At 39.1% G+C, this 27,038-nt stretch overlaps 1 protein-coding gene across 1 annotated transcript in view; it reads right to left on the bottom strand.

The window, feature by feature from the left end:
- Positions 1–1,468: 1,468 nt before the first annotated feature.
- The window catches only part of MDFIC (MyoD family inhibitor domain containing), a 302,611-nt gene continuing 277,041 nt past the window's right edge, over positions 1,469–27,038 (bottom strand). The window contains exons 3-4 of the mRNA XM_044088698.1: positions 2,577–2,870; positions 1,469–1,554 (exon numbers count right to left, since the gene is read on the bottom strand). Of these exons, the coding sequence (XP_043944633.1) occupies positions 2,599–2,870 (272 nt within the window). The 3' untranslated portion in view covers positions 1,469–1,554; positions 2,577–2,598. The remainder of the gene's footprint in view (positions 1,555–2,576; positions 2,871–27,038) is intronic.

A 27,038-nucleotide genomic window follows, 5' to 3' on the forward strand; every position in this document is an offset into this window, starting at 1 on the left:
CTATGATATGTAGTTCATTATCCTCTTCTGTCAAATCTTAAGTAAAGTACATCAAGGAAGATGGTGCAGTTACTTTAGTTTTATAATGTTATCAATGGTCCGATAGAAGATACTCTTATATCTACTTAACTTTTCATCAATTACTATATACATCTGCAGAATAAAAGTATTTTAAAATATATTTAAAAAACATACATAACTTCAAAAACCATGATTGAACATACCTTATCTAATTTATTGACCATTTACTGCCGTTATTTTTATCTAAGCTGAGATTTAGTACTAAGTGTATTTATTTTGAAGACTCTCAGTGTTGTTATTTTCAGAGAACATAACAGTACTGTCAGTTAAATATATATGTTAAGTAAGTGAAAACCTTTCACAGGTCAATACATTTCCCACATAGCCCACAAGTACTCATTGTAGGGACTCTTTATTCTGATATATATAACAGCTACAGAGGGCAAGTTTGAAAGTTCATCCATAAATGAGCGTATACAAACATTCTTATACTACCTTTAGAACTAAGTTTAGCATAAGTTTGCTGTACTCTTTGTAATTCATGCAGATATTTTAATAACAGAATCAAATTACACTGTTTCTGCACACAGCCTCTTGTATACTTTAATTAAACAAAATAAAACAGCTCACTTACACGACTAGACTTTTTGGGTGTGACAATAATGTGACCTGTCTTGCATTTTTTCTTTACGTAAATATTTAGGTTTACACCTTGGTGCTTGCTCAATGTGGTTACATAGACATTTTCCTTTTGGAACTTTTACATATGTCATACAAATGAATTAAATCATCATATAAATCTCACTGATTGTCATTATTTACCTAAGTAGTGTACTGGTAGTGTCCTAGTTCTATTTGTCACATTTTTATATGGAATGTACTGTGATATATATGCTCATATAATCTGCTCTTCCTTTACAATCTGATGCTTACAGTCCAGAACTTGTAGAATTGTACTTCGGAGAAAAGACATTGGCAGTCTATCTTTTTTTGTAACATTTGGTTAAAAACAGATGTTAAAAGCTGGAATGATTTTATTTCACACTACAGCTGATCCTAAGGAAAATGAACTTATTTGCAAAATAATTGAACTACAACATCATTTCACACACTGCATCAAGTGGAGAAATCAGATCTTATGAAAACAGTTATGCAGCCAGAATTAAGGGTATGAATAGTAGCGACCATTCTCACTTGTATGAGTTTACAATACTTAATTTTACCACAGTTTCAATTAGCATAACTGATATACTCCAGTTTTTTTTGAATAAGATAGTACATTAGTTCATGAAGGAAAGCATATTCCACAACATTCCATGCAGATTTCCAAGCAGTCTGAGGACTCACAACAGGCATCCATTATGCCGCAGTCCATATCACAGGGGCAGTTACAGTCATCTCCCAGCTCTTCCCCACAGCAACAGCAGCAGGCCTCCGGTGTACAGATGCCACATGAGGCTTGGCCCACTACTATGTTGCACAGAGTAAGAAACTCGCAGAATAAGCATGCCAGGACGCAGTGTACACAGCAGTCTTCGTGAAGTCCCATAGCGAAGTACGCCAACATCAATGAAGAAAGAAAAGGGAATAAAGAAAAATAAATTAATGCTCATTGAGATATGATTATGCAGAACAAAACAAAAGTTAGTGAGGGACTATATTAGTCAGTTGTTGCATACATTTTGTGAGACAGAAGCTACAGATCCCTGCTAATACTGAAATGTATACTATTTACCCTTTTAATTTACATTTTAACATAGCATAATGCAAATATATAATTGTTGCATACATTTTACAATAATACAATACAAGTATATCTTTGCTGCATAAAATTTTATCATAATGTGATACAAAGATATATTTGTTGGATTCATTTTAAGATAGTGTGATGCAGGGATATACTTCATCCTGCAGCTGGTCAGAAGAGTTTGTTTCTGCACATTTCATTCTATAATTGTGCTACAGAACTATTATCTATGCAAACCATAACCATGAGATATAATATCAGCTCTCTGCAGCTGTGCTTCATCTTTAGCAACTACAGAAAACAAAATGTAACATGCTGGCTAAGATGCTCTTTTTTTTAGGTGACTGAATTATTTGCTGGGATTTTTGTGATTTCTATGCAATACAGTTGAAAGGCCCATTTGAATAGGGCTATGATTAAAGCTAAAAATACTACTGTACCAAAATAACTCTAGATACATACACACACTAACACCCCCCCCCCCTCACACACACACAGATATACCCACCTAAACATGTGCACACATTAGACACATACACAAACACACACAACTAAACATATGCAGGCATACTTGAGCACACACAACCACACTCTCAGAAACACACACACAAAGATGCACATACCTGAACATATGTCTCACAATAGAAACAGATACTTACAAACACACACACCTAAGCACATACATGTGCATCCTCTTGCACAAACACACCACTGAATTTAATTCTGACGCACGTATGCATCTGATCTCATCTTATGTCACAGAGGCTTTGGTGTCACTCAATGGCAGCTTATCTTACAGAATACTGACCTTGGACACTGTTCTGTCTTGGCTAGCTATACTCGCAGAATTCAGAACACTCAATGCAAATCTCCAGGCACTCAGCTGGATCACAGCAAGACTCAAAGAAGGTAAAATCACATTTTAAGTGGCAGTTGAGGTCCTCAGCAGGGGCTTCCTCGATGCCCACACAGCAAAAGCAACAGCAGTCACAGCAGGAGCTAGTACCATCATGCAGGCAGGAGCAGAGGCGATGGAGAAGGCCCATGCAGTATTCCAGGCACTGACAGAAGAGACAGGCAAGAACCAAAGAAGCACAGCAGTCTGACAAATAAGAGACAAGAAAATGTGTAAGAATGATTCAAACAAAGATCAGATGAAAGGTATGCCAGAAGAAATGAAAAAATAATATACTTTTGAATATAGGGCAGATGAAGGAAGCCAGACTTCATTCAGTTTGAAGGGGTACTGGTATATTTCTAGGAGTTCAGTTTCCTGTAATGTGTAACTAAAGTCTTTTACTGATAAAGATACCCACTGTTTACACAAATATGCAACAAGAGGAATTTTATTTTTGTATTTTTCTCTACAAATACTTCTGACTACAGATAGACATTCTAAGGATTCAAAAGAGATTTTTTTACATATAATGTACAGAAATACAGTGATAGAAATTTGAACAGTAATATACTCACTAATATAAAAATCAAAGTTGTATCTTTCACATTTTATAGCAGAAATTATTTTTCCTTCTACATCGATCAATGCAACATTAAGAGGTTTCTGGATGAAATTTCATCATAAAAGAAACTATTACAAAATAAAGTGTAGAACTGACCTCAAGGTTAAGTGTTTGTTTCTCTTTCAATTTTACCGATATAGGACTGGCTTGATAGCTTCTCAACCTATACCAAACAACCCAAACTTTCCCCAGGGCAAGAGACTGGTGTCTACAGGCAAAGAGAGCCATATAACCCTTTCATTCTTTCTCAAGTCACCAAACCAGCTCATTCCTTCCCTAACAGAAGGAATCACATGGTACGGAGTAGGCCAGCTTTCACCTACCACTTCCACACTGAAGTGTCATTCTCTTGCCTGCTGTATAAAGTATTAATCCACACACTCTTTTGGCTACATGGCCAGTGTTAGCACATGCCCATAGGCTCATGCTCCAATGATGCAGCACATAGTGCATGTGCACTAAGTCATGAGCAAGAACCACATACGTTCCCTCAGGATGGACGAGCCGGCAATGACTGCACATTTCCATCTGCATTGTAACCCTTTGATGTTCTATAAGGTCTTGAGGACTAACATCTTGAAGTCAGGGGACTGATTGACTCATACGTCAAGTAGGGTGTACCATGCTCTCATGTTGCAGCCGACATAGCCTACCCAATCACATTATTTGAGTTTTAGGAAGGCAATTGGGGTAGCCATGGGGAGAGAAAAGGAGGGGGCAGGAGTACAGATTAGGGTAGAAGTTAGGAAAGGCATGTTAAGTTTAGGGTGCAGGAAGGGGGTTTTAGCATTAGTAAGTAAGAATGTTATTATAGGTTTCGGGAGTGGAAAGGGGGGCTTAGATTTAGGGAATGAAAAGGGAGTCTTAAGGTTAAGGAGTGAGAAGAGGTTTTATGTTTATGGAGAGGGATTTCAGTTTTAGGATTAAGGAGCAAGAACGGTGTTTAAAGGTTTGGGGGCATGAAGGGTGATTTAAGGTTAGAGATAGGATCCTGGTAATGATATACAAATTTGTAGGATAGAGTTTTGGGTGAGCTATGTAATTACAAGAGACTAAGTTAGTAGGATTTAGGGCAGCATCCAACTGTGATAGAAGCAGATACTATGAGAGCACTCGCAGACACTAACCCTCACCCCTGCTATAAATTATTGCAATATTCTAACATAATACCTGCAAATTAAGAGAAATCCTAATGATTAATTGGCTGTCATAGCACACAATAATGATATTATCCTGTAATAACTATCTCTAAAAATGAAAGCATGGCACTGAAGACCTGAACTGAGACTTACCCAACTGTCAGCTACTAAAATCAATGGGGAAAAATTACTTGCTGTTTGTCAAAATTTGTGGCTCTTTCTCATTTTCTAGTTTACTATTATTTTATGAACTTTATGACCACATATAGAATTTCCAGGTAATCTATAAATCTGAAAAATAACTCACAAAAAATACATTTCCAGTTAAAAAGAAAATATAAGTTTTAGATTACTTTATACAAGAACAACTTATTTATAAAATAACAACATTTGCAATCAGCCAACAAATGTTACCAGTACATGATAGCTGCAACTGAAGTCTCTTTTCTCTGCAAGCAGCTACTTTACCAATTAAAAAAAGGAGAAGAAAACTGATGACACATGTCTTACACCATACTATTGTACTAATAATCCATAGTATGGTGGTTTTGGTCTTAATATGATTCATTCCTTTTTCCAGAGTATTTGTTGCCCATGGGCGTGACAAATTTTGTTAGCAAAAGCAGTCTCAGCATAAGATACATTTCAAGCACAGATTCCTGCTCAAGTGCATTGCAAAATCTTGAAGTATATGGAATTGTAATGGCAGACAGATGAAAGTCACCAAACTGAGCTTCACAGTATTTATAAAACAGGGACAATGCAGTGTCATTGGTGGGGAACACAGGGAGGCCAGGCCATAGAACAGGTGAAAGTTGCATTCAAGGCAGACATTTGTCAGTGTGACATTTGACTTGTTCTTTAAATAGCAAAATGGCTGTGTGGATATTATGCACTCAGTATAAGTTAACAGGATGTGACCACCAAGGACACTGAGATTACCCCATCCTGCTGGAAAGCAATGTATGAACAATCCTCTGTAACATTCTAGAAGAACATTGGCTACAAACGATACTTTTAGTATCTGACCATCATCCTTGTCAGCATAAGAATACCACTTCAAAACATACCACCCATTCTACGCCATCATTAATGTCTACATCAGAAACCCTCAGAACTATATGATCCACACACACATGTAGTAAACAAATGAGCAAAGTGTGTTGGGCATTCACTGGAGGGAGATACTATCCCCAACAAAACATGGTATTATAAATGTGTAAGCATAATCAAAAAGTAAGATTCCCCCCAGACTACACCACTTCTAAGTCAGCTGCTAGCTGGTTGGGGGTTGGCAACTGCCACTGCCGGGGCAATCCACAGGAAGGTCCCAGTGTGAATCCAGAGATGCCACTGCCTTTCCCCCCAGCCACAATGGGAGGGGGGGGTGCATGGTGAGGGGGTGAAGCCTCATCCAGCTGCAGTGGGAGCCCAGCCCCGCTTCAAACCTAAGCCTGACCAACCCATCCCTTAGAGCCAATCCTTATCCCAAAGTTACAGATCTGGCTTGCTGACTTCCCTTACCTACATTGTTTTGACATGACATAGGCTGTTCACCTTGTAGACCTGCTGCGGATATGCATATGGGAGGGTGGCCTAATGGTTAAGGTGTTTGCCTTACAAACACAATGTGCAGGGTTCAAGTCTCCCAAGGGATAATAATGGCTGATAAGGGCAGTTAGCTTAGTACAAACCTATGAATGAGAATTACACCCTCTTCCTGATGCCACAAGAGCTGCAATGGTTTCCTGGTCATGGGCCCCTCTCTTGGGAAGAACTCACTCCAGGGTGCCTTGCCTTTACAATGAAAAGAGAAATCTCCCAGGGGCCACTGCCGGCTTCTCCTGGACTGTTTGCATCACTGTACTGGATGGCATGAGGCATCCATCTCTGCCACTCCAGGTTCGGGAATCTGAACCTAACCCCATTTCAATCCCTGCTTTCAGGGTCTGTATTCATGCAGAAAATCAAGATCAAGTGAGCTTTTGTCCTTTTGCTCCATGGGAGGTTTCTAGCCTCCCTGAGCTCCCCTTATGACACCTGCATTACTATTTCACAGGTGTATTGCCCCAGTCAAACTCCCCACCTAACACTATCCCTGGAGCGCGTCACGCCCAGATGCCTGGTTACTTGGAGCCAGAAGCGACAGCCCCAGTAGGGCTTGCCCCCCTGCCTCACCAGGTAAGTGAAAAAATGATAAGACAAGAAGACAAGACAGATAGCAATGAAGGTGAGACATTAGCATGACTAGTAATATCATGAAGCAGAGTGACACTATGAATTGGTATGCAGAAATTACAGTTGTGTACCTACCATAAATGTAGATGTTTGAGTGTATTCACTGTTGCAGTCATTACTCTTGGGTTATCCTGCTGGCAGGCCACCCGCAGTCAGCCTAAATTCCAAAGTCCTGGTCCAGCATCGGTTGCTGTCGCCTCTTCCCTGATGTCAGAGTGCCAGGGGTATAAAAGATGCAGCCTACGCCATTTTCTTCAGCTTTTCTTGCCTCAGATGTCAGGTGCCCCCAAAAGGGTAGGCTAAAAAAAAAATCATGCCAATAAACATGCATACACTAAAGTAAACATTTCCTTCATCTACAAGCAAATACACCACATAGGTTGTATAGGATAGAGAAGTACAGATAAGACCCAGCAAAAGAAAGGGGGGTGGTGGGAGGGTAACCTGGACTGCAACAGTGAATACACTCGAACATCTACATTTGTGGTAGGTACACAACTGTACTATGTTCATCATGTTTCATTGTTGCAGTCATTACTCTTGGGTTGAATCCCAAAGCTGAGGATGGGTGGCTGTGGCTAAATAGGATTAGGAGAGGCTATGAGACCCTGCAGAACTGCAGTGGCAAAGCCTGCACTGGATTTAGAGTAGAGTGGTAAGAGGTAGTGCTTTGTAAAAGTGTGCACTGAACTCCAAGTTGCAGCCTCTAAGATGTCTTTGGTTGGTACTCCTCTGAGGAAGGCTGCTGAAGTGGCTGCTGCTCTGGTTGAATGTGGCCTAATGCCCTTAGGCACTGATTTGCCATGTTGTGAGTAGCAGAAACGAATGAAATGGCCTATCCATTTTGAAATAGTCTGTTTTGAGATAGCTTTTCCTTGTGATCCTGCAGCATATGCCACTAAAAGTTGCTCAGTCTTTCTGAAAGCTTTAGTTCTGTCCAAGTAGAAGTGTAACTGTCTGTGTATATCCAAAGAATGCAGAAGTCTCTCACCCTTTTTCTGTGGGCTTGGATAAAAGATAGGCAAGTGAATGGTTTGGTTAAGGGCCACACTGGACACCACCTTAGGTGTAAATGTGGGGTTTGTCCTCAGAGAAACCCTGTCTGGATGGAAAATGATAAAAGGTTCCACAGCCATGAGTGCCTGTAACTCCAAGACTTGTCTTGCAGAGGTCATTGCTAGGAGCAGAGCTGTTTTCCAGGATAAGAATTTTATATCAGTTGTTGATGCTGGCTCAAAATGAGGCAGTGTGAGTTTTTCCAAGACATAATTGAGGTCTCATGCAGGTATTGGTGCTCTCCTTGGATGTCTTATGTTTTTGGCCCCTCTGAGGTACTGCCTTATTAAAGGATGAGAAAAGAGAGGTGGTTCCGTATTGTAATGGGCTGAAATGGCAGAAGCATGGATCTTAATTAATGAAAAGGATAGCCCTTTGTCCAGCATCTCAGTTAAGTATTGTAAAATCTGAGGAATATTTGGTACAAATGTGTCAATTCCTTGTGCCTGGTTCCAAGCACAGAAACTTTTCCATTTTTCTGCATACGATTTTCTGGTACTGGGCCTCCTGGCCTCCAAAATAACATCCATCACAGCTTTGGAGAGAGGAGTGTTGTAAATGGCTACATTATCTGCAATGCTGCCATATTTAAGGTCCTGAGTTGGCTGTGCAGGATCTGATAGTTTTGTTGGGTCAGTAAGTGAGAAATTTCAGGCATTGTCCAGGCTGGACCTTGAGACAAGTTCTTTAGGATTGGGAATCAGTGCTGGCGTGGCCAGTCTGGGACAATCAGTATCATTTTTGGCTTCTCTTGTCTGACCTTTAGGAGTATCTTGGGGAGGACAGGCAGTGGAGGAAAGGCATATACAGTTAGGTTTTTCCAGATGAAGGATAAGACATCCACGTTCCATGCTTGCTTGTGATAAGTCCTTGTGCAGAATCTCTGTAGTTGGCAATTGTGAAGGGAGGCAAATAGATCTATGTCTGGGCATCCCCATTTCCTTGTTATCATGCTGAAGACTTGTGGATCCAGTTTCCACTCATGGGGATCCATGAGGTTTCTGCTTAGTAACTCTGCAAGAATATTTATCTTTCCTGGCAGGAATTGTGCTTGCAGGTAAACCTGATAAGTCAATGCTGTGTCCCACAAAGTCATGGCTTGTCTGCAGAGGGGGTAGGAATGTGTGCCTCCCTGCTTGTTTATGTACCACATGACTGTAGTATTGTCCATCTTTATGAGTAGTTGTCCTGAATGAAGTAGGTCCTTGAAAGCTGTCAGGGCATTCTGAACAGCTAGCTTCTCTTTTTGATTGATCTGAAGATGCATTTGGCTTGCGGGCCATGTGCCCTGAATGCATTTTCCTGCCATGTGGGCCCCCCCAGGCATAATCTGATGCATCCGTTGTTAGTGTCTGCCTGGCTGTGGGTAAAGTGAATAGCTGTCCCTTGTTGTGGTGACAGGCCTGTGCCCACCATCAAAACTCCTGTTGCAGGCAGGGAATGAGGGTATGTTTCCAGGCTGTGGCAATGTTGAGTCCAAACACTTTTTAGATACCATTGTAGTTTCCTCATATGCAGTCTGGCATATGGAATTAGCAGAATGCAGGATGCCATGAAGCCCAAAGCCTGCAGAATTCTTCTTGCAGATAACTGGGTCTTTGTTGCCAACATTTTGAAGTAAGAAGTCAGTTGCCTTTGTTTGTATGGCATGAGATAAGCCATCTGGGCAGTTGTATTTAAGCTTGCACCTAGGAATATTATCTCTTGAGAGGGTACTAGTTTTGATTTCTTTTCGTTTACCCTAGGCAAATTAGTAATCTTTTTACAAATGCCAGATTCTTTAGTAGAATGTCCTTGTTCTCTGCTTGAATAAGGCAGTCATCCAAGTAAGGATATATTTGAATTCCTCTTTGTCTGCAAAATGCAATTACTTGGGCCAGGCATTTTGTGAAGACCCTGGCTGCAGTAGATAAGCCAAAGGGCAGAGCAGAGAATTGGTAGTGCATTGAGCCAGCTATGAATCTGAGGTATCTTCTGCAAGATTGTCTTATTGGTACATGTAGGTATGCCTCTTTTAGGTCCAAAGTTACAAGTCAAGCCTTCTTGCCCAGCATGAGCAGAAGCTGCTGCAGTCAACATTTTTGAATTTTGGAATGTCCAGAAATGTGTTTAGAATAGACAGGTCCAGTATTGGTCTCCAGGCTTTGTCCTTTCTGGGTACCAAGAAAAGTCTCAAGTAAAAACCTTGTCCCTGCTCTTGCTGTGGTACTCGCTGAATGGCCCTCATGTCCATGAGGGATGAAACTTGCTTTTGTGCCTCTGCCCATTGATTGTGTGGCAGATCTGGCATACCTTTTGCCCTTGGCAGGGTGTGAAAGTGGAACCTGTAGCCCTGAGACACTATGTTCAAGACCCATTTGTCCTGGGTGATCATGTGCCAATTTTGTGAAAAAAGTGCTAGTTTTCCCCCCTAAGGGGGGGCTGCCAAAAGATAAGTGCTTGGTGCTGGCAGAGGAAAGTAATTGGGACTGTTTCCTGTATGGCTGTGATTTGTCTTCTCTGTTTTTGGAGGTAGAAGCACCCCATTGTTTAGGCCTGTATGAGCCTTGGGGCTGGGATCTGCCTCTTGGGCATCTGTATCTGCCTCTTTGTGGCCTGTCTGATACTGGAAAGGACCAATTCTTTGTAAGCCAGTTCCTGCTAAATCTGGGTGGCTGCACCTGTAAGAAATCCTTAACTGTCTGCATAGATTTCGCTTTGTCCTCCATTTTCTTCAACACCTCTTCTGCTTTAACACCAAACAAAGTATCATGCTGTAATGGAGCATCTAATAATTTTGCTTTAACGTGATCAGGCAGATTCTGTTCCTTTAACCAAACATGCCGCCTAATGACCGAACCCGTAACAGTGGCCCTGCAAGAGGCCTCCAGAGAATCAAAACTACATTGCAAAGTATGTTTTCCCACTTGTTTAGTTGCATGCAATAAATCCTGCATTTCCTTGTTTTCTGCACATTCAGAATTTGTTAACATTTTCTGTTTAAGCAGTGACATTAAGTATTACTGATATTTATGCATATGAAATTGACAATTTCAAGCCCTCACAGCCAAGGTAGCAGAAGTGTAAACCTTTTTCCCCCATCTCTCCAGTGCCCTTGAATCCCTATCAGAGGGGATAGGGTTTTTTGCAGTGGAAGCCTTGACCCCTTTGGGACCCTGAGAAATAGTTTCTGGGTCAGCAGCAGGGTTTTTATAAATAAGTTTATGTGAATCTGGAACCCTGTAGTATCTGTCTGGCTTAACAGGTGCAGGGGGTAAAGAGTAAGGAGACAGGCCGGACTCTGAAAATACATCATCTACAATGTCTAAAACAGGAGGAATAGCAAGAGGCCTGTGCTGAGGTAGTAAAAGAAAGTCTCTGAGCCTTTTCTTAGATTTTGAGTAGTCTTGGCTCTCCCAGTGGAAGTGCTCCCTCATGGTATGCAGGGTTTCCCAAAAAGAATAATCCTCAGGACGGGAGGCTGAAGGGATAGATTCTTCAGCATTGGAATCCTCATAGGGAGGGAGAGAGTATTCCTGTTCGGAAGAAGAGTCAGAGGAAATGGAAACCTGATCTGAAGATTCATATTCTGTCTCTTGCCTAGGCCTCTTATCAGGAGGGGGATGGGAACCCCTAATCAAAGTAACTATGTCTTCGGCCATTTTGAGCATATGTTTTTTTAGGCATGGAGACCTGTCCATGGACTTGCTGCACTTGTTTCTTTGTCTTTAGTGGTACTTTAGTCTTTGCCTTTGAAGCTGTAGTCGGTTTTAAATATAACTGTGCAAGCCTGAAATCATCCTCAGAAGCCGATGCCTGCTCAGCGGCTCCAGACCCATCTGAGGGAATATTTTCCAAGTGTCCAATACCTTGAGTTTCCAGAGGCCTAGTCTGCTCCACATGGGAGTCAGATGCGGCCTGCGGCTCTGAGGTAGCGGGCATCAGGGGCTGCGAAAGCACCTAACTGAGAACCGGCGAACCAGCAACTGGTTTAGAAGAAGCCTCGTCGTCAGTTTTGGACCTTGGATGCCTATCCTTTTCCTTTTCCTTGCATTTCTTGTGAATTGTAGTAGTCAGATGGCTATCCAACGACATTGTGTAATTAAATCTTTGGCCAAAGTAGTGAAATGCAAAATTGTACTGACACTTAATAGTGCGTTGGTTAAATCTAGCACAAAACCTGCAATTAGCAACATGGTGATCAGGGCCTAGGCAAGGAATATGATAAGAATGGAAATCCTTATGAGGTATTTGCCTCCCACAAGAAATACAATTATTAACTTTTTCTGACATCGGTCTGGAGCAAGAAAAAAGCTTCCCCAATGGGGTACTTAACTTTAAATGAAGACTTTGGATCTGAAATTCGAACACGAAAATCTCAGGAGTCGGCCGACCGGCACTTGCGAACTGCTTTTGCTTCGGGAACCGCATGGCAAGAAAGACTGAAGAAAATGGCGTCGGCTGCATCTTTTATACCCCTGGCGCTCTGACATCAGGAAAGAGGCAACAGCAACCGACGCTGGACCAGGACTTTGGAATTCAGGCTGACTGTGGGTAGCCTGCCAGCAGGATAACCCAAGAGTAATGACTGCAACAGTGAAACACAATGAACATCAGTCAGTTCAGCATATGATTCCACATGCATAATGCTATAGTTGTTGATGATAGTCACAATGTATCATCACATAACTCTACAACAGCTGTTAATGACAGTTACGATGTATCATCACCAAACTCTATACAGCTTTTTAGACAGTGAAAATGTATCACCACCCAACACTACAACAGCTGTCCATGACAGTTACAATGTATCACCACCCAACTCTGGCCATGCAGTGAAATGAAAGGGCATATAGTTAAATATAGTGAAAATGTGCATGGTTCTTGAAAAGGAATTTTATGGTCCTGATATATCCTGCAGGGAAGCACAGTCCACTCTAGGAATAGGATGAATGCACTGAGCTGTATAATATAAAAATGCAAAGACAATGGGCAGCAAGTGACATGCCTGCACTATGCCAGATGATGCTGGAAATACTTACAAAGTTATGCTACCTAAAGCATGGTGCCGAGAGTGGCTACAGCAGTCACAGGTATCACACTGCATGGACTGGCATATTTACCTGGACAGGATAGCATGTCAGTAACATGCACACTACCCTTAGATGATGCAGGTACATCCTTGTTGTATAAAGTGTGATTTATAATTGCAGTACTGAGTGCCAGAAGCAATGCAACAGCTCCTTGCTGCCTTTGTGCATAGGGCAGTAGAATAATGTAGACAATCATTACTCTTATTATGTGTTCTCAACATGGAAAATGCAGTTCACTGTCGAGGTGAACTTATTGGCATGTACACTGTATAATGAAAAGCAAAAAAAAAAAAAAAAAAGAAAAATTCTCTTCTGTTACAATTCACAGAAGTAACATCACTAAAAAATGAAATGCAAATATTTTATTGATTCACTACACTATACATTTTTTTGTTTTATTTTATTTATTTATTTGTTAACCAGATAGGTGAACTGGCATTTCATAGTTCTAAAGACATTCATTAAGCTAATGGCACTAATTTAAGAAAAGCACTTAAAAGCCTAATATTTTTACAATGCTGTGATAATGTCTAGCAGTTTAACATGTTTTCTTCTATTCTGATATAGTTTATATTGCTGCAAAGAGTACTGTATAAATAAAATTGCACAGGTGTTTTATTTTTTACTTTTCACTGAGCACAGTGGAGGCCATTGATGTGTGTGTCTGTCTATGTGTGCATTACACATAGGCTGATTCATGGGTAAACTCATTTGCCAGTTTTGCCTTTCACACCCATGCATTTATATACATCTTAACTTTGTGTTTCACAAAATAAAAGTTTGAGGGGAAATTTCATTACCTTAGGTGTTTTGTCACCTCTCTGCCTTCAGTGTACTGTAGTAAATTATAGTATTAATTGAGGAAACATTACCTCTCAGTTTTGAATAAACTAACCTGCATTCATCAGGGGGGGGCTTATATACATATATCATCATCATCAACAGCCCCCTTTTTTCATTTTCTACATTGGTTGGGATATCGTGTTAACTGTCGCCATCTCTCTCGATTCAGTGCCGCATTCCTGCCTTCTTCAACACTCATGCCTGACTGTCACAGATCTTCTTTCTCACAATCCATCCACCTCTTTGCTGGACGTCCTCTCTTCCTCTTACCTTCTTTTGATCTGCCCCAAATCTTCTTCATCAGATTGTTTTTGCTTTTATATACGTCCCAACCACTCTAATCTGTTCTCTTTGTTCTTTTCTGCAATTGGCGCTGCTTTGGCTTCTGCTCTTTTTCCCTCATTTCTTCATCTGCCCCAGTGTGCATCCTACCACCCTTTTTAGACACTTCATTTCCATCACCTCTAGCTTCTTCATCTGCTCTGCATTTACTGCACAGGTTTCTGTACTGTACAGTTGTACTGGTTGTACTGGTTGCGCCATGGCCTTGTATGCCTTACTTTTCAACTTCTTTACCATTCTTCCGTCATAGACTACACCAGACACTCTGCGCTAGTTGGCTGCAACCCTTCTGATTCTTCATTCAGACTTTCCTTCTCCTGAACCATCCCAACCAGATACTTGAAGCTATTGACCTGCTCCACTATTTTCCCTTCTATCTCAGTTCTCATCTTCTTCTGATTTCCCCAATTTGGTGCCATTACCACTGTCTTACCTGTGCTTAGTTTCATCCCATATGTCTTCAGTTTTGCATACCATTCATCTAGCCTTTGCTGAAGTTCTTGCTCAAAGTCTGCCTGTAATGCCACATCGTTTGCATACAACAACTTTGTCGAGCTGTCCTCTCTGATCTGTTTCCTAATGTAGTCCATCAACAGTATGAACAGCAGTGGGCTCAGAGCTGAACCTTGGTGTACACCCTCTCCAACTGGGAACCCATCTGTGAGGCCAAACACCGTTTGTACTTGAGTCATTTAGTCCTTCTACATAGCCTGCACTAATTCTACCAGTGTTTCTGGGACTTCAAGCCACTGCAGTACTGTCCAAATCAGCTTTCTTGGGACCTTGTCATATGCTTTCTCCAAGTCTAGAAATTCCCAGTGGACTCATTCTTCATTTATAGCTTCTTCTCAACTATCTGTCTCATTGCAAACATTGGGTTAGTTGTGCTGCTTCCTAATCCAAATCCAAACTGCTCATCTCCCATCTTACATTCAGCTGCTCTGCATAACCATTTATCACTCACCCGCTACAGAACTTTCATGCAATGTGACAGGAGTGTGATTCCTCTGTACTGCCTACAGTTGTGGATGTCCCCTTTGCTCTTGTACACTGACATGATTATACTTATCCTCCAGACATCTGGGATATGACTTTCTCTCTGCAGTGCTATGAGTACCTTCAGGAATAATTTCTCCCATATCTTACCCAGCAACTTTATGATACCTGCTGTCACCTTCTGAGCCTACTGCTTTCCTGACTTCATTTTCCTTAGTGCTATTCTTACTTCTTCTAGGGTGGACTCCTCTTCTTCTTTCACTGCAGGTTGTGCCTGCGGCAGTACAGCTCTGTGGTGTTTTCTTCATTCAGAAGCTGCTGGAAGTACTCCTTCCATCTGCCTTTCATGTCCTGTGGCCAAGTGAGCAGGTTGTTGCTGTTATCCCATATGAAGGGTGTCTGATTATGTTCTTTATCTTTCTGTCTTTGCCTTGCAACCTGATATAGTTTCTTTGCGCCACCTACTGAGTCACTTTCCAACTGGAAGAGTGACCCCAATGCTCTATTCTTTGCTACTAAACTCCTTTCTTAGCTTGTTTGTTAGCCAACCAGTATTCCGTCCTAGCTTGGTTGGTCTTTTCTATCACTTTCTCCTGTACTCCATCTTTCTTATGATAACTTCCTGGACTTCTGCATTCCACCTCCAGCTTTCATATGTACCTTATTTCCATACCTGGCTTGGCCACATATCTGTTCTGTAATCCTCACACATGTTGTTTTGAGGCATTGCCACTCTTCTTCAACTGCACAGAAGACACACACACACACACCTACTGCATGTCTTTAAAAATCACTCAACCACAGGGAGGACATGCAGACTCTGCACAGAAGTCACTCCAGCTGTGAATTGAACTGCTGAGCCTCTTGCTATGAGGCAACAATGCTAACTGCTGCACCACTGCAGCTGACAAGGTGAGGTCTCAAATTATTTGTCCCTTTCCAACTTACTAATACAAGCAATGCTAACCCTAATTCTGCTGCTGCTCCTAACTCTTAACTGATACATTACCTTACAAAAACATTTTCCATAACACTACCACTATTCAGATAAACATGGCATCAATGTAGTGCTGGGGTTTTAGACTTAGTGATCACAGAAGGAAAAGTTTTATTTCTTCCTTTGATCATTTCTGTAAATTGTTTTCATTGCTTTGGTTTTTAAAATTCAAGTATCAAACTATTTGTGTTTGATGCATTTGCATTTTGATATTTAATTACAGGTGTAGGTGTGTGTGTGTGTGTGTGTGTGTGTGTGTGTGTGTGTGTGTGTGTGAGAGAGAGCCCCACACACACACACACACACACTCACTCACACACACACACACACACACACACACACACACACACACACACACACACACACACACACAAACACAGATAGATATAGATAAATATAGATACAGATATAGATATAGATATATAGATATAGATATAGATATTCCCTACACTAAGTGTTTAGAGTGTATACCATTCTAAGTGATCACTCCCCAACATTTCTACTCAAAAAATACCTATACCAAACTAAATCTGTCATCTACCATCAAATACGTAAAAAAATAAACTTTAACCCACTCACATTCATCTCATCCCTCAAAGAATGTAACTGGCATCCTCTAAAGTACCTCAGTCTAGATGACGCAGTTGAATTTTTAATACTACTTTCCTGAGCATCCTTAATTACCATGCCCCCATAAGATTTTCCAGAACCAAAGCACAACCCTCCCCATGGCTACAGAAAACCACTAAATCAGAAATGAAAAACAGGGATAAAACCTGGGAGCACTGGCGCAAAACCAAAACCCCCTCAGCTAGATAGAAATTCCTAGAACTATGCAATAGAGTCAAAAAGCTAATAAAACAGGACAAATTCCAATACTACCAGTCTTCCCTAGACTCCTCACAACACAGCTCCAAACAATTCTGGTCCTCCATAAACTCCATCCTCCACCCAGGTAAAGTCAGTACCCCTCCTCCTAACATCCCTCACTCCTCTGAAAATATTGCTACCTCATTCAACACACACTTCACCATAACTATACTATCACTAGCTAAACAACACAACCCCCCCCCTTCAACCCACACCTTCAACTAGTAATCTCTCCACTACCTTCTCTTTTAATCCTGTACCTACCTCCAACATAAAAAAACTATTAACTAAACTTAAACCCACCAAATTAGCAGCAGACAACCTCCCAAGTGAATACCTACAAATCACAGCTGATGTTCTGGCCTACCCAGTATCCATCTTGATTAACCGATCTCTGCCAGAAAGTTATGTTCCCACAGTGTGGAAAGTATCACATATAATTCCACTCCACAAAGGCAGACCCTCCACAGAACTAACCAATTATCACCCCATAGCTATTCTCTCTCCACTCTCCAAAATACTAGAGAGATGCATTCACTCTCAGGTCTCAGACTACCTCCTCACTAACAACCTCCTTTCCAGTACTCAGCATGGTTTCCAACCAAACCATAGCACCACCACTGCCTTACTCTCCTTTACTAACACCATCCTTCAGCATAAAAACAATGGTTATCTCTCCTCTGCTACTTTCCTAGACCTATCTAAAGCATTTGACATGGTCCCACACAAACAACTTATCTCTGTCCTCAATAACCTATCCTTCTCTCAATAAGTCAACAACTAGTTTCAGAATTACCTGTCTGACTGCCAACAATCCATTGTATGGCAGAATGACATATCTCCCCAACTACCTATCTCCATAGGGGTTCCCCAAGGATCCATCCTTGGACCCCTACTCTTCTCTGTTTACACCAATAATCTAGCCTCTGCCACCAAACATGGCACACTCATACAATACACAGATAACTCACCCATCATCTGTTCAGCCCAGTCCCTACCCAAACTGCAAAAAGTCACACAGGAAGCCTTTTCCTCTGTTCAAACTTGGTTATCCGATGCCCAATTAATACTCAACCAAAACAAAACTAAACTACTCATCTTCCAACCCACCAAACATACTCAAAACAACTCTCACTTTAACATCACAGCAAAAGACAACACCACTATATATCCAATTGAACACACCAAATTGCTAGGAGTGGAAATAGACAATAAACTAAAATTTGACATTCACATATTCATGACCATAAAAAAAGTCCACAAGAAACTAGGAGCATTATACAGAAATAAGCAATTTCTCACCAAAGCAGCAAAGATTTCAATAGCAAATTCCCACCTTATCGCCACCCTAATTTATGCCTCTCCAATATATACCAACCTAAGGCAATGCGATCTAAACAAGCTAGAGACCTGCTACAGCAAAATCGCCAAATTCGCCACAGGGGCATCCTACCGTAGTCACCACTGTCTCTCACTTGCTGAACTGGGCTGGCTTGAACTCCCTCACCTCTGTCAGTGGTATCAACTCTCACTCTCCCACAAACTAGTAAACCATCCACTAAATGTCCCATCCCTCCAGAATCTACTCCAACCCTATCGCACCACCAGACCACTAAGATACAGCAACAAAAATCACTTGAAGATCACTAAAGCCAATAACTCTGCTGGTGAAGCACTATTCTCTTGCACCATAGCCAAATTATGGAGCTCCCTTCCACCCACAATTACCTCCATACCATCATGCATCCACTTCAAATCTTTACTAAAAGCGCACCTAAAAACATGCTGGCTATGCCCTTGTAACTTCCACTCTAATATCACCCACCCCATCCAACCACTACCTTTCTTTCCACTCCCTAACTACCTTGATTATAGCAAGCTCAGATGTTCATAAGCCCAGTACTTATTATACAGCAGGAACTTCTTATTGTAACATTTGTTAATGTCTATTATGTACTTCACAGATAAAGATTCTAGTTGTCTACTGATGTACTATGTTCTTCATCTGTAAATATGTTGTAAGTAATTGCTATGTTAAATTGTTAAGCACTATGTAATCCAATGTAACTACTGTCTGTTTATTTTAACTGTGGAGCTTTTCTCCCCGGGCCTCCGCTGAAAATGGACCTACGTCCAGTCGGGACACTCCAGATCAACAAATGTAAATAAATAAATAAATAATAAATAAATAAATAACGTGAACAAACACAAGCATAACTTAATTTTAGTTTTCTTACTGATTTTTTTGCAGCTTTATATACTGAGGGAGAATTATAAAGGTTGCCACAGTGTGTAGACTACATGTACACTTAGTATAATCTTTGTAAGTGACTAGAATGCACAAAAATGTGGTGGAGATGTTCTTGAATACACATTTGTGTACACTTAGTGTACACTTAGTTTAGGTTTTATTGAATCTGACCCATAGATACAGATATATATATGTATATATATATATATATATAAACATAGATATATAGGCAATATCTTCTCTGTATAGGCACGTACTAAGTAAACTGTTGTTTGGTTAAGCACTATTCCTTGACACTTTAGTTGTAAACACGATAATCCTGATCTACCAGTGCTGTCGTTTTGTTTTTCAAGTTATCATGATGGAAAGCAGCAGACACATTTGTAATGCCTGTAGAAATTAGCTGTGTATGATGAGGCGTATTCTGCTAGTAGAGTGTTTGCTTCATTGGAGCTGTGAAATGCCTCCTTGCACTGCACAGCAAGAGAACAGTAACATATCCTATTTCAAAATAAACCTGGTAAGCCTTTACTGTAACAGAGGACTGACATAAGCTGGAAATTAATATTTGGCATTATACTCTTTTTTCCAAAGTAGAAATGTGTCATTCTGCCTTTTTTATTTGTTTCCCTTTATCATTATGAAATGCAAACAGATGGAATAGACATTGTTAATGGCTTAGTATTGTTTTGTGTTAATAAATGTTAGGTATTATTTAATCCTGGGGGGAGTCTATTTCAAAATAATTCTGGAAAATGACATTTAGCATTTTATTATTTCACAAAAAAATGAATGTGCATTGTCAGGGAGAAAGAGAAGAGAAGCCATTTTTTCTTCGTTTGCATAGTAGAAGACCCATGCAGTCCTTAACACTAAAGATAATTTTATTGTGAATGCATTACAATGTCACTGTTTAGAACAACAAACCATTCCATCAATGTTATCTGTGCTGGGAGATGTACATAATTGTACTACTGCAAATGTATTGTGCTGTCTTTAATTTAGTACAACTTGAAATTTCAGAAGTACTTTTGTCTGAAGCCCTTTATAAAGTTTTATTAATTTTCATACTGCCTACTAGAGAAGCTACAGTGAAGCAACGTTTTGTACTTGCAAGCCAGCACAAAAATGAGCAGGAATGGTTTAAGCCCCAGCATGCATCTTTTAAACACAATGCATCAGGGTGTATGTTTTCTACCTCTGCAAACAGAAAGCATTGTGTATTGGATAAATAACTAATGAAAGGGTCCTATATTTTGCAAATAAAATATAAAATGTAGCAAATCTTATCTGGACTTGAGAAATAGATACAAAAGATATGCTCAGTACCAAAAAAGCAGATGTACACTGTGATACACTTTCCTCTTTTTCAGTGGAATTCTAGAATAAATCTTATAAATGAGTGACATGAAACAGCTCTCATTTTGGTTGGATTTAACATTTTAACTAGTCTAGCTAAAGTACTTCTTAAAAAAGTAGGGTGGTGCAGTATGACAGATATAAAGACTGCTATTAATATGCAAGTCAGTGCTACAGAACCATGGTCAGAACATATTTCATTTATTTATTTGTTTGTTTTATTATGTAGTTATGTAGTTAGTTAGTTAGTTAGTTAGTTAGTTAGTTAGTTAGTTAGTTAGTTAAATTATTTATGTATCCATCCTTTTTTTGACCAGATTAGTCCCACTAGGCTGTTGGCCACTTTTTAAGGGACAGCCAATGAAGCATTTATTCTACTAGAGGAAATTTGGCCAGGGCATCAGGGAACTTTGCCTAGTCATTTCAACAGGTGCCATGGGATTTTCTATATCCACCTGAGCTACCACCAACTCAGGTAAGTGGGACCTCAGTTTAACATCTCATCTGAAGGATGGCACATTTATGCATGCATCATTCCCTTTTTGCTGCACCGAGGTGTCAGCAATTGATCCAGCTGGTGCAGGAGTAGAATGCACAGCCTTCCACACCAAAAGGTAAGAGTGTTGCTTCTTACCCCACTGACACTGACTACATATCCAAATACATTTTGCATATACATATATATGTGGTTAAGATAATAATGTACTGTGTGCACCAACATATGAGTTGTTACTAACATTGACCTCACTGAAGACCACACAGGATATGAATAAAATTGCATTAAATTTGAATATAACTAACACATATGCCAAATAATGTCTACAAAAGTATATGATAGATCTGTTCTTTAATATACGAAAAAGTATTAATATGACAAGCAAAATAAGTTTTTGTTTTTATCAATGAAATTTCATCTGCTATTTTACTCCTATTATAATAAATATAGCCAAGATATATAACTGATGTATAAGTAAAACAAAAAAAACTAAAGAAATGACACAGTGAATGAGTATAATGTTTGGTCATTCTTAGCTGAAGCAAAGAGTGAACCAAGGAAACTGGCTCAAAAAATTAAATTACAAAATATTCAAATAAAAATGGTAAAAAACAAATTATCTGCAAATGTACATGTATGCCTTTTACCCATTACTCAGCAATTGATTACAGATCCCTATTATTTCATTGAAACTTCACATTGAATGACATTTTAGATGGCATTTTGTCGAGCATTCCATTCACAGAACCATTCTCATTGTGACTGTATTATGGTGGGGATCAAGAAATCTGCCCTTTCCCCACTGTAGTGCAATGTCGGAATTGGTATATATATATATATATATATATATATATATATATATATATATATATATATATATATATATATCTTGTTCTTACTGCTTCTTTCTTGTCCCTACTCTTCCTAATTTTTCCACCATATACCACCTCCAACCATATACCTTAGTAGCCTTCCCCTCACAATATACTCTTACTTGTACTATTTCTATATTCTTCTCATCTCTCACTACAACTTTCCTCTATTATGCTAAAAATCAGGTCTCTATTTGTCTTCTGCAATATCTTTACATGCTTTTACTCCTTGTGTTTAAATATCTCAGATACTTGGACTTTTTGTATTCATTTCAGATAATGTTTTCTTTTTCTAAAACTGAACCCACCATGTACTAAGAATGCTAGTTTTTACTGTATTATTTCTTCTTTTGTAAATTACTATCTTTGTAAATTAATGTCTAGCAATGTAATACTGGAGCTTTTCTCCTTGGGTGTCTGCTGAAAAAGGGCTTCTGCCCAGCCAGACTAACCCAGTTAATAAATGTCAAATAATATATATATATATATATATATATATATATATATATATATATATATATATATATATAAATGGGTGTGTGTGTGGGGGGGGTTCAATGAATGGCACTTCGATGATGTCTATGTTCGATGAAGTAATATAGACCAATTTATTACAGTATGCTGACAATCAACTTTCCAAATTAATGTTCACCCATCAAATTTTCCAGTATGTACTGTGTTAGTCTTTGTACCTCAAAAAACTCAGTTTACTTTTACAAGATGTTTTGTAATGTTTTCTTAAATGTGAAACTTAACTATTTTGTATTTTTCAGCTCAACAAGAAATCCACTATGCTAAATTTGTACATTAACAATTCATCATTCCCAGGACTAATGCTTATACAAGGCATTGATTCAAAAACTATTTATCATAATGGCAACAATAAGACAGGACTGGTTGTTTGGCAGTTCAGTTAATCCTTGTTATATGGTGAGTGTAGCAAAGTCTCTTTTCTGTGGATACAAAAATTCCACTAAATATTATATTATATTTCATCCAGTAATGCCTGATCTATATGCCTGGCCAAAATGTGGGTGCAGATAACAGCTTATTTTATGAAGATTTTCAGGTTGTGCCACAGTGACCACTAACAGCTATCATATGGAGTAGTTCAGATGCAAAGTAATGCAGCAGAGATCTCATGTAAAAAGATCCATAAGTCTTGTCTCAATTATATCTTTAATAATGCTGTGCACTTGGCCAAGACTGGGTAATTTTAGTTTCTTTGTGGTTTACTGAAACATGCATTCAGATATTCATGCCATGTAATGTTAATCTGCATGGCTCTCAAAGCAACTGTTACATGTGTATAAAAAGCCACTAATGCCCTGTCTTTTTAATGCTGAATTATTCTAGGCTAGTCCTTTGAGGTAGCCTTTTTCTTTAAATAGTACCTCTGCAAGTAAGTACTGCTGACTAGCATAGCTCTCAATTTCTTCGCAAAAAAAATCTGAACAAAGCCAAAAGTAATGGGGGAACAAAGCTCCAAAAATAAGGACAACTTTAAAATATTGCTCTTATAATCTTAGAAAGTTGCCAAAATAAAAGGTCTTGTGCTGTCATACATTTTCTGAAGAATATGAAGTCTGAAACTCAAATGCCTGTCATTGTATACTGAATTCAGTCCTTACTGATTAGCCACAAAAATCCAGAAAACCACAAATTCTATAAGGAACAGACCAAAAATATGAGGCAAAAATCTGGACAGCTGAGAGGTATGCTGACTAGTGCATTTCAGAGGATGTGCTTCACAGGTTGTTGCAGTGCCATATAATGCAAAATCAATATATGACTGAACTTATCGCCAAACTATGTGTCTGTCACTGACACTGATTACACATGAGAAATGAGAAATGCCCATGCTATGTAATTTACCAAGATTAAGTTCTAATGCTCAATTATTCATTAAAGAAAGATTTAATGGTAGACAATGTACTGAAAGAATTGTAAAAGACTGGGGAGCATCTATCCAAATGTCAGTTTTAAGTAAGACAGAAAGAGTTAAAAATAAATGTCACAACTCTAGTACTTAATTTTTTTATTTGTTTGTTTGTTTGTTGTTTAGCACAGTAGGTTAGATGGTTTATGGTTCATGGTTCCTGAAAATGTGGCACTCTTAAGTGACATCAAATTGTTGGTGCAATGGTTGTTGTTGCCTCACAGCAAGAGGTTCTCCAGCTCAGTTCTTTGCTGGGATGCGTTCTGTGTGGAGTCTGCTTGTCATCCCTGCATTCATGTAGGTTTCCTCTGGGTGCTGGGATGCATTCTGTGTGGAGTCTGCTTGTCATCCCTGTATTCATGTAGGTTTCCTCTGGGTGCTCTTATTTCTTCCCACATTCCAAAGACATGCATATGAAGCATTTCTCCCCAGGCATTCACTGAAAATGGGCTGTGTCCCAGTCATACTTTCCTGGTAACCAAATATTAAATAAATAAAATGTTATCAAATTATCAAAATATGAAATTAAAACTATTGCGTTAGCTGAACTAGAGACAGAAAGCTACTGCACCACCTCCATCACAATCTCATGAAGGGGACTTTATTCTTTTAGTTACTGTACCTCCTCAGTTGATATAGCCTACTCTATGGTCACACACCTTTGTGAGAGGTTACATATTTTTGGTGAAACAGGACCTAATAGAAGACAGTCTTCCTCCCACAATCATTTACCAATGAGGTAATCCGCAAAGATCTTCTTAGCTGTAGCCTGCAAAAAAAAAAAAAAAATATATATATATATATATATATATATATATATATATATATATAAAATTTTATTTTAGTTTTATTTTACATTTGTTGACCGGGCTGGTCCAGCTGGATATGTGTCCATTTTCAGTGGAGGCCCGGGGAGAAAATCTCCGCACATCAGAATAGTTTTACAGAAACACAGGTACAATAGCAAGTTTAGACAAATTATAACAGTACATTACATATTAGTTTCTGAGCAAGGAAAAAAAAATGGATTCCTAGTTACAAAGAATACATTCCTAGTTACATAAGTATGGATATACGTCAGAAAATACATAAAGGTAAGTGAAATAGGGCACTTTTAAATTAAAAGGATTACACACACATTATTGTTAGTAAAATATTAATGAGATTGGGTGATTGAGAGGGATAGTGTCTGTAGACAAGGGAGGTAGTTAGTCTGGCTTTGCACAGGGGCATAGCCAGTGTGATTTAAGGTATGGTTTGAGTTTGGTTTTAAATAGGGTAATTGTAGGAAGGGAGGTTAGGTCATTAGGGAGGGTGTTCCAGGTTTTACCCGCTGTGTTAGAGAATAGTGAGTGGTTTTACTTATCTTTACTAATAATTTATTTGAAGACCGCAGGGTCTTTAGGTTATTGTAGGGGATGATTAGGTTAGAGAATATTGGAGTATTTGTAGGTTGATACAGAATCTTATGGGCAATAATTAGTTGGTTCAATAGAATAAGATTTGACAACTCTAACCATCCGAGTTGATAAAGATTATTGCAATGATGTGTTCTATAGGTAGACCCAGTAGCAAATCTGGCAATATTATTGTAGGAAGTAGCCTGCTTGTTGAGATTGCTTTTACATAGTTTAGTATAGATAGGGGATGCATATAGTAGGGTTGAGATTAAGTGGATGCGGGCAATGGTGGTCCTAGCTAGTGGAGTCAGAAAGGGTTTGATCCTGTAGAGGGAGCCTAGTTTCTTGTTTACTGCTTTTATCGTGTTGTTAATATGTGGCTCAAAGGTAAGGTTGTTGTCAATTAGTACTCCAAGTAGTTTTGTGGTAGAATCGGGAGATATAATTGTACCATTCCTAGATGTGACAGTGAAGTGCAGTGGGGAGACTCTGCGGGTGGGAGTAAATAGTTGCATTTTTGTTTTGTTTGGGTTCAGGATGAGACATCGGTGAAGAAGCCAATTCTCCACTCTGCTAAACACATCTTGGGTTAGCGACTGAAGTTGTGATGGTGAAGAGGCTGAGCATATTAATGTGGAATCATCCACATATTGGATACAGGTAGCTTGAGGTAATACAGAGTGTAGGTCGTTAGTAAAAATAGAAAAGAGGAGAGGACCCAATAAGGAGCCTTGAGGGACACCAAGGGCAACTGGGAGGTGGGAAGACAAGTTATTCTCCCATAATACAGCCTGTTGCCTGTTATTTAAATAGGATTGGAACCACTGTATAGAAAGTGGATCCAGTGAGAAGTTTCTAAGTATGTTTATGAGTAGCAGGTGACTGACCATGTCGAAGGCTTTTGACAAATCATTGAAGAGGGCTGAGGATAGAGTGTCATTATTACATTTTGCATTCTGTATACATATACATATATATATATATATATATATATATATATATATATATATATATATATATATATATATATAAATATATATATATGTAAATATATGTATATATATATATATATATATATATATATATATATATATATATATATAGATATATAGATATATATATAGATATATATATATATATATATAGATATATATAGATATAGATAAATATATCAATATAGTTAACCGCTGAAACAATAAAATAACATAATGCTTAAGATGAGATCGTCAAGCCCAGAACCTTGAAAAGCATTTAATCACAAGCACACAATATCAGGTATTAGAACACTGAATGTTACTTTAAACTGAGGATGCAAGCAGTTGTATGTTGTTCATCAGGAAGCTGAATATCAGGATGGCAGATGATAGAAGCACCACTCCAGGTGCTATCAGTAATATATACCCAATGATATTATCACAACAGGTTAGGGAAGTAATGGTTCAGGCTATTGTGGAAGGCAAGAGTACTTCACAGCTGACTTTCTTAAGGTGATACTTCTGCTGTTTCGTAAGTGACAGTCACCTATTTACTGATGTATGAATAGTTCAGTTAAAAAGTTGCACATTTCAGCTCATGGCGCCACTGGCATAATGGCTGTATTTTTGTGTTATACTCTTGGATATAGTTTGCATTTCTGTTTTGCATTGTTGCTCTTCCTATGCACACCACTTGTGGAGTTATGGGTTTTAATCTGTATGTCACTGTTTGCAAAATCATGTTTCAATTCCCTTATTACAGAATAGGAAACATGAGGAGGCTGTCTGCATGCCTGTTAATTTCTAGTTTTCAACATTCTGATACCCACTATTTTGTGCTTCTAATTAAATGTATTTATGAGGTTGTGGGTCAGTGTTCTCATCTTAGTGTTTTTGTTGTTTTGA

Source organism: Protopterus annectens, chromosome 11.part0 (assembly GCF_019279795.1).
Source record: "Protopterus annectens isolate FY-2018-M chromosome 11.part0, PAN1.0, whole genome shotgun sequence".
Classification (NCBI taxonomy): domain Eukaryota; kingdom Metazoa; phylum Chordata; order Ceratodontiformes; family Protopteridae; genus Protopterus; species Protopterus annectens.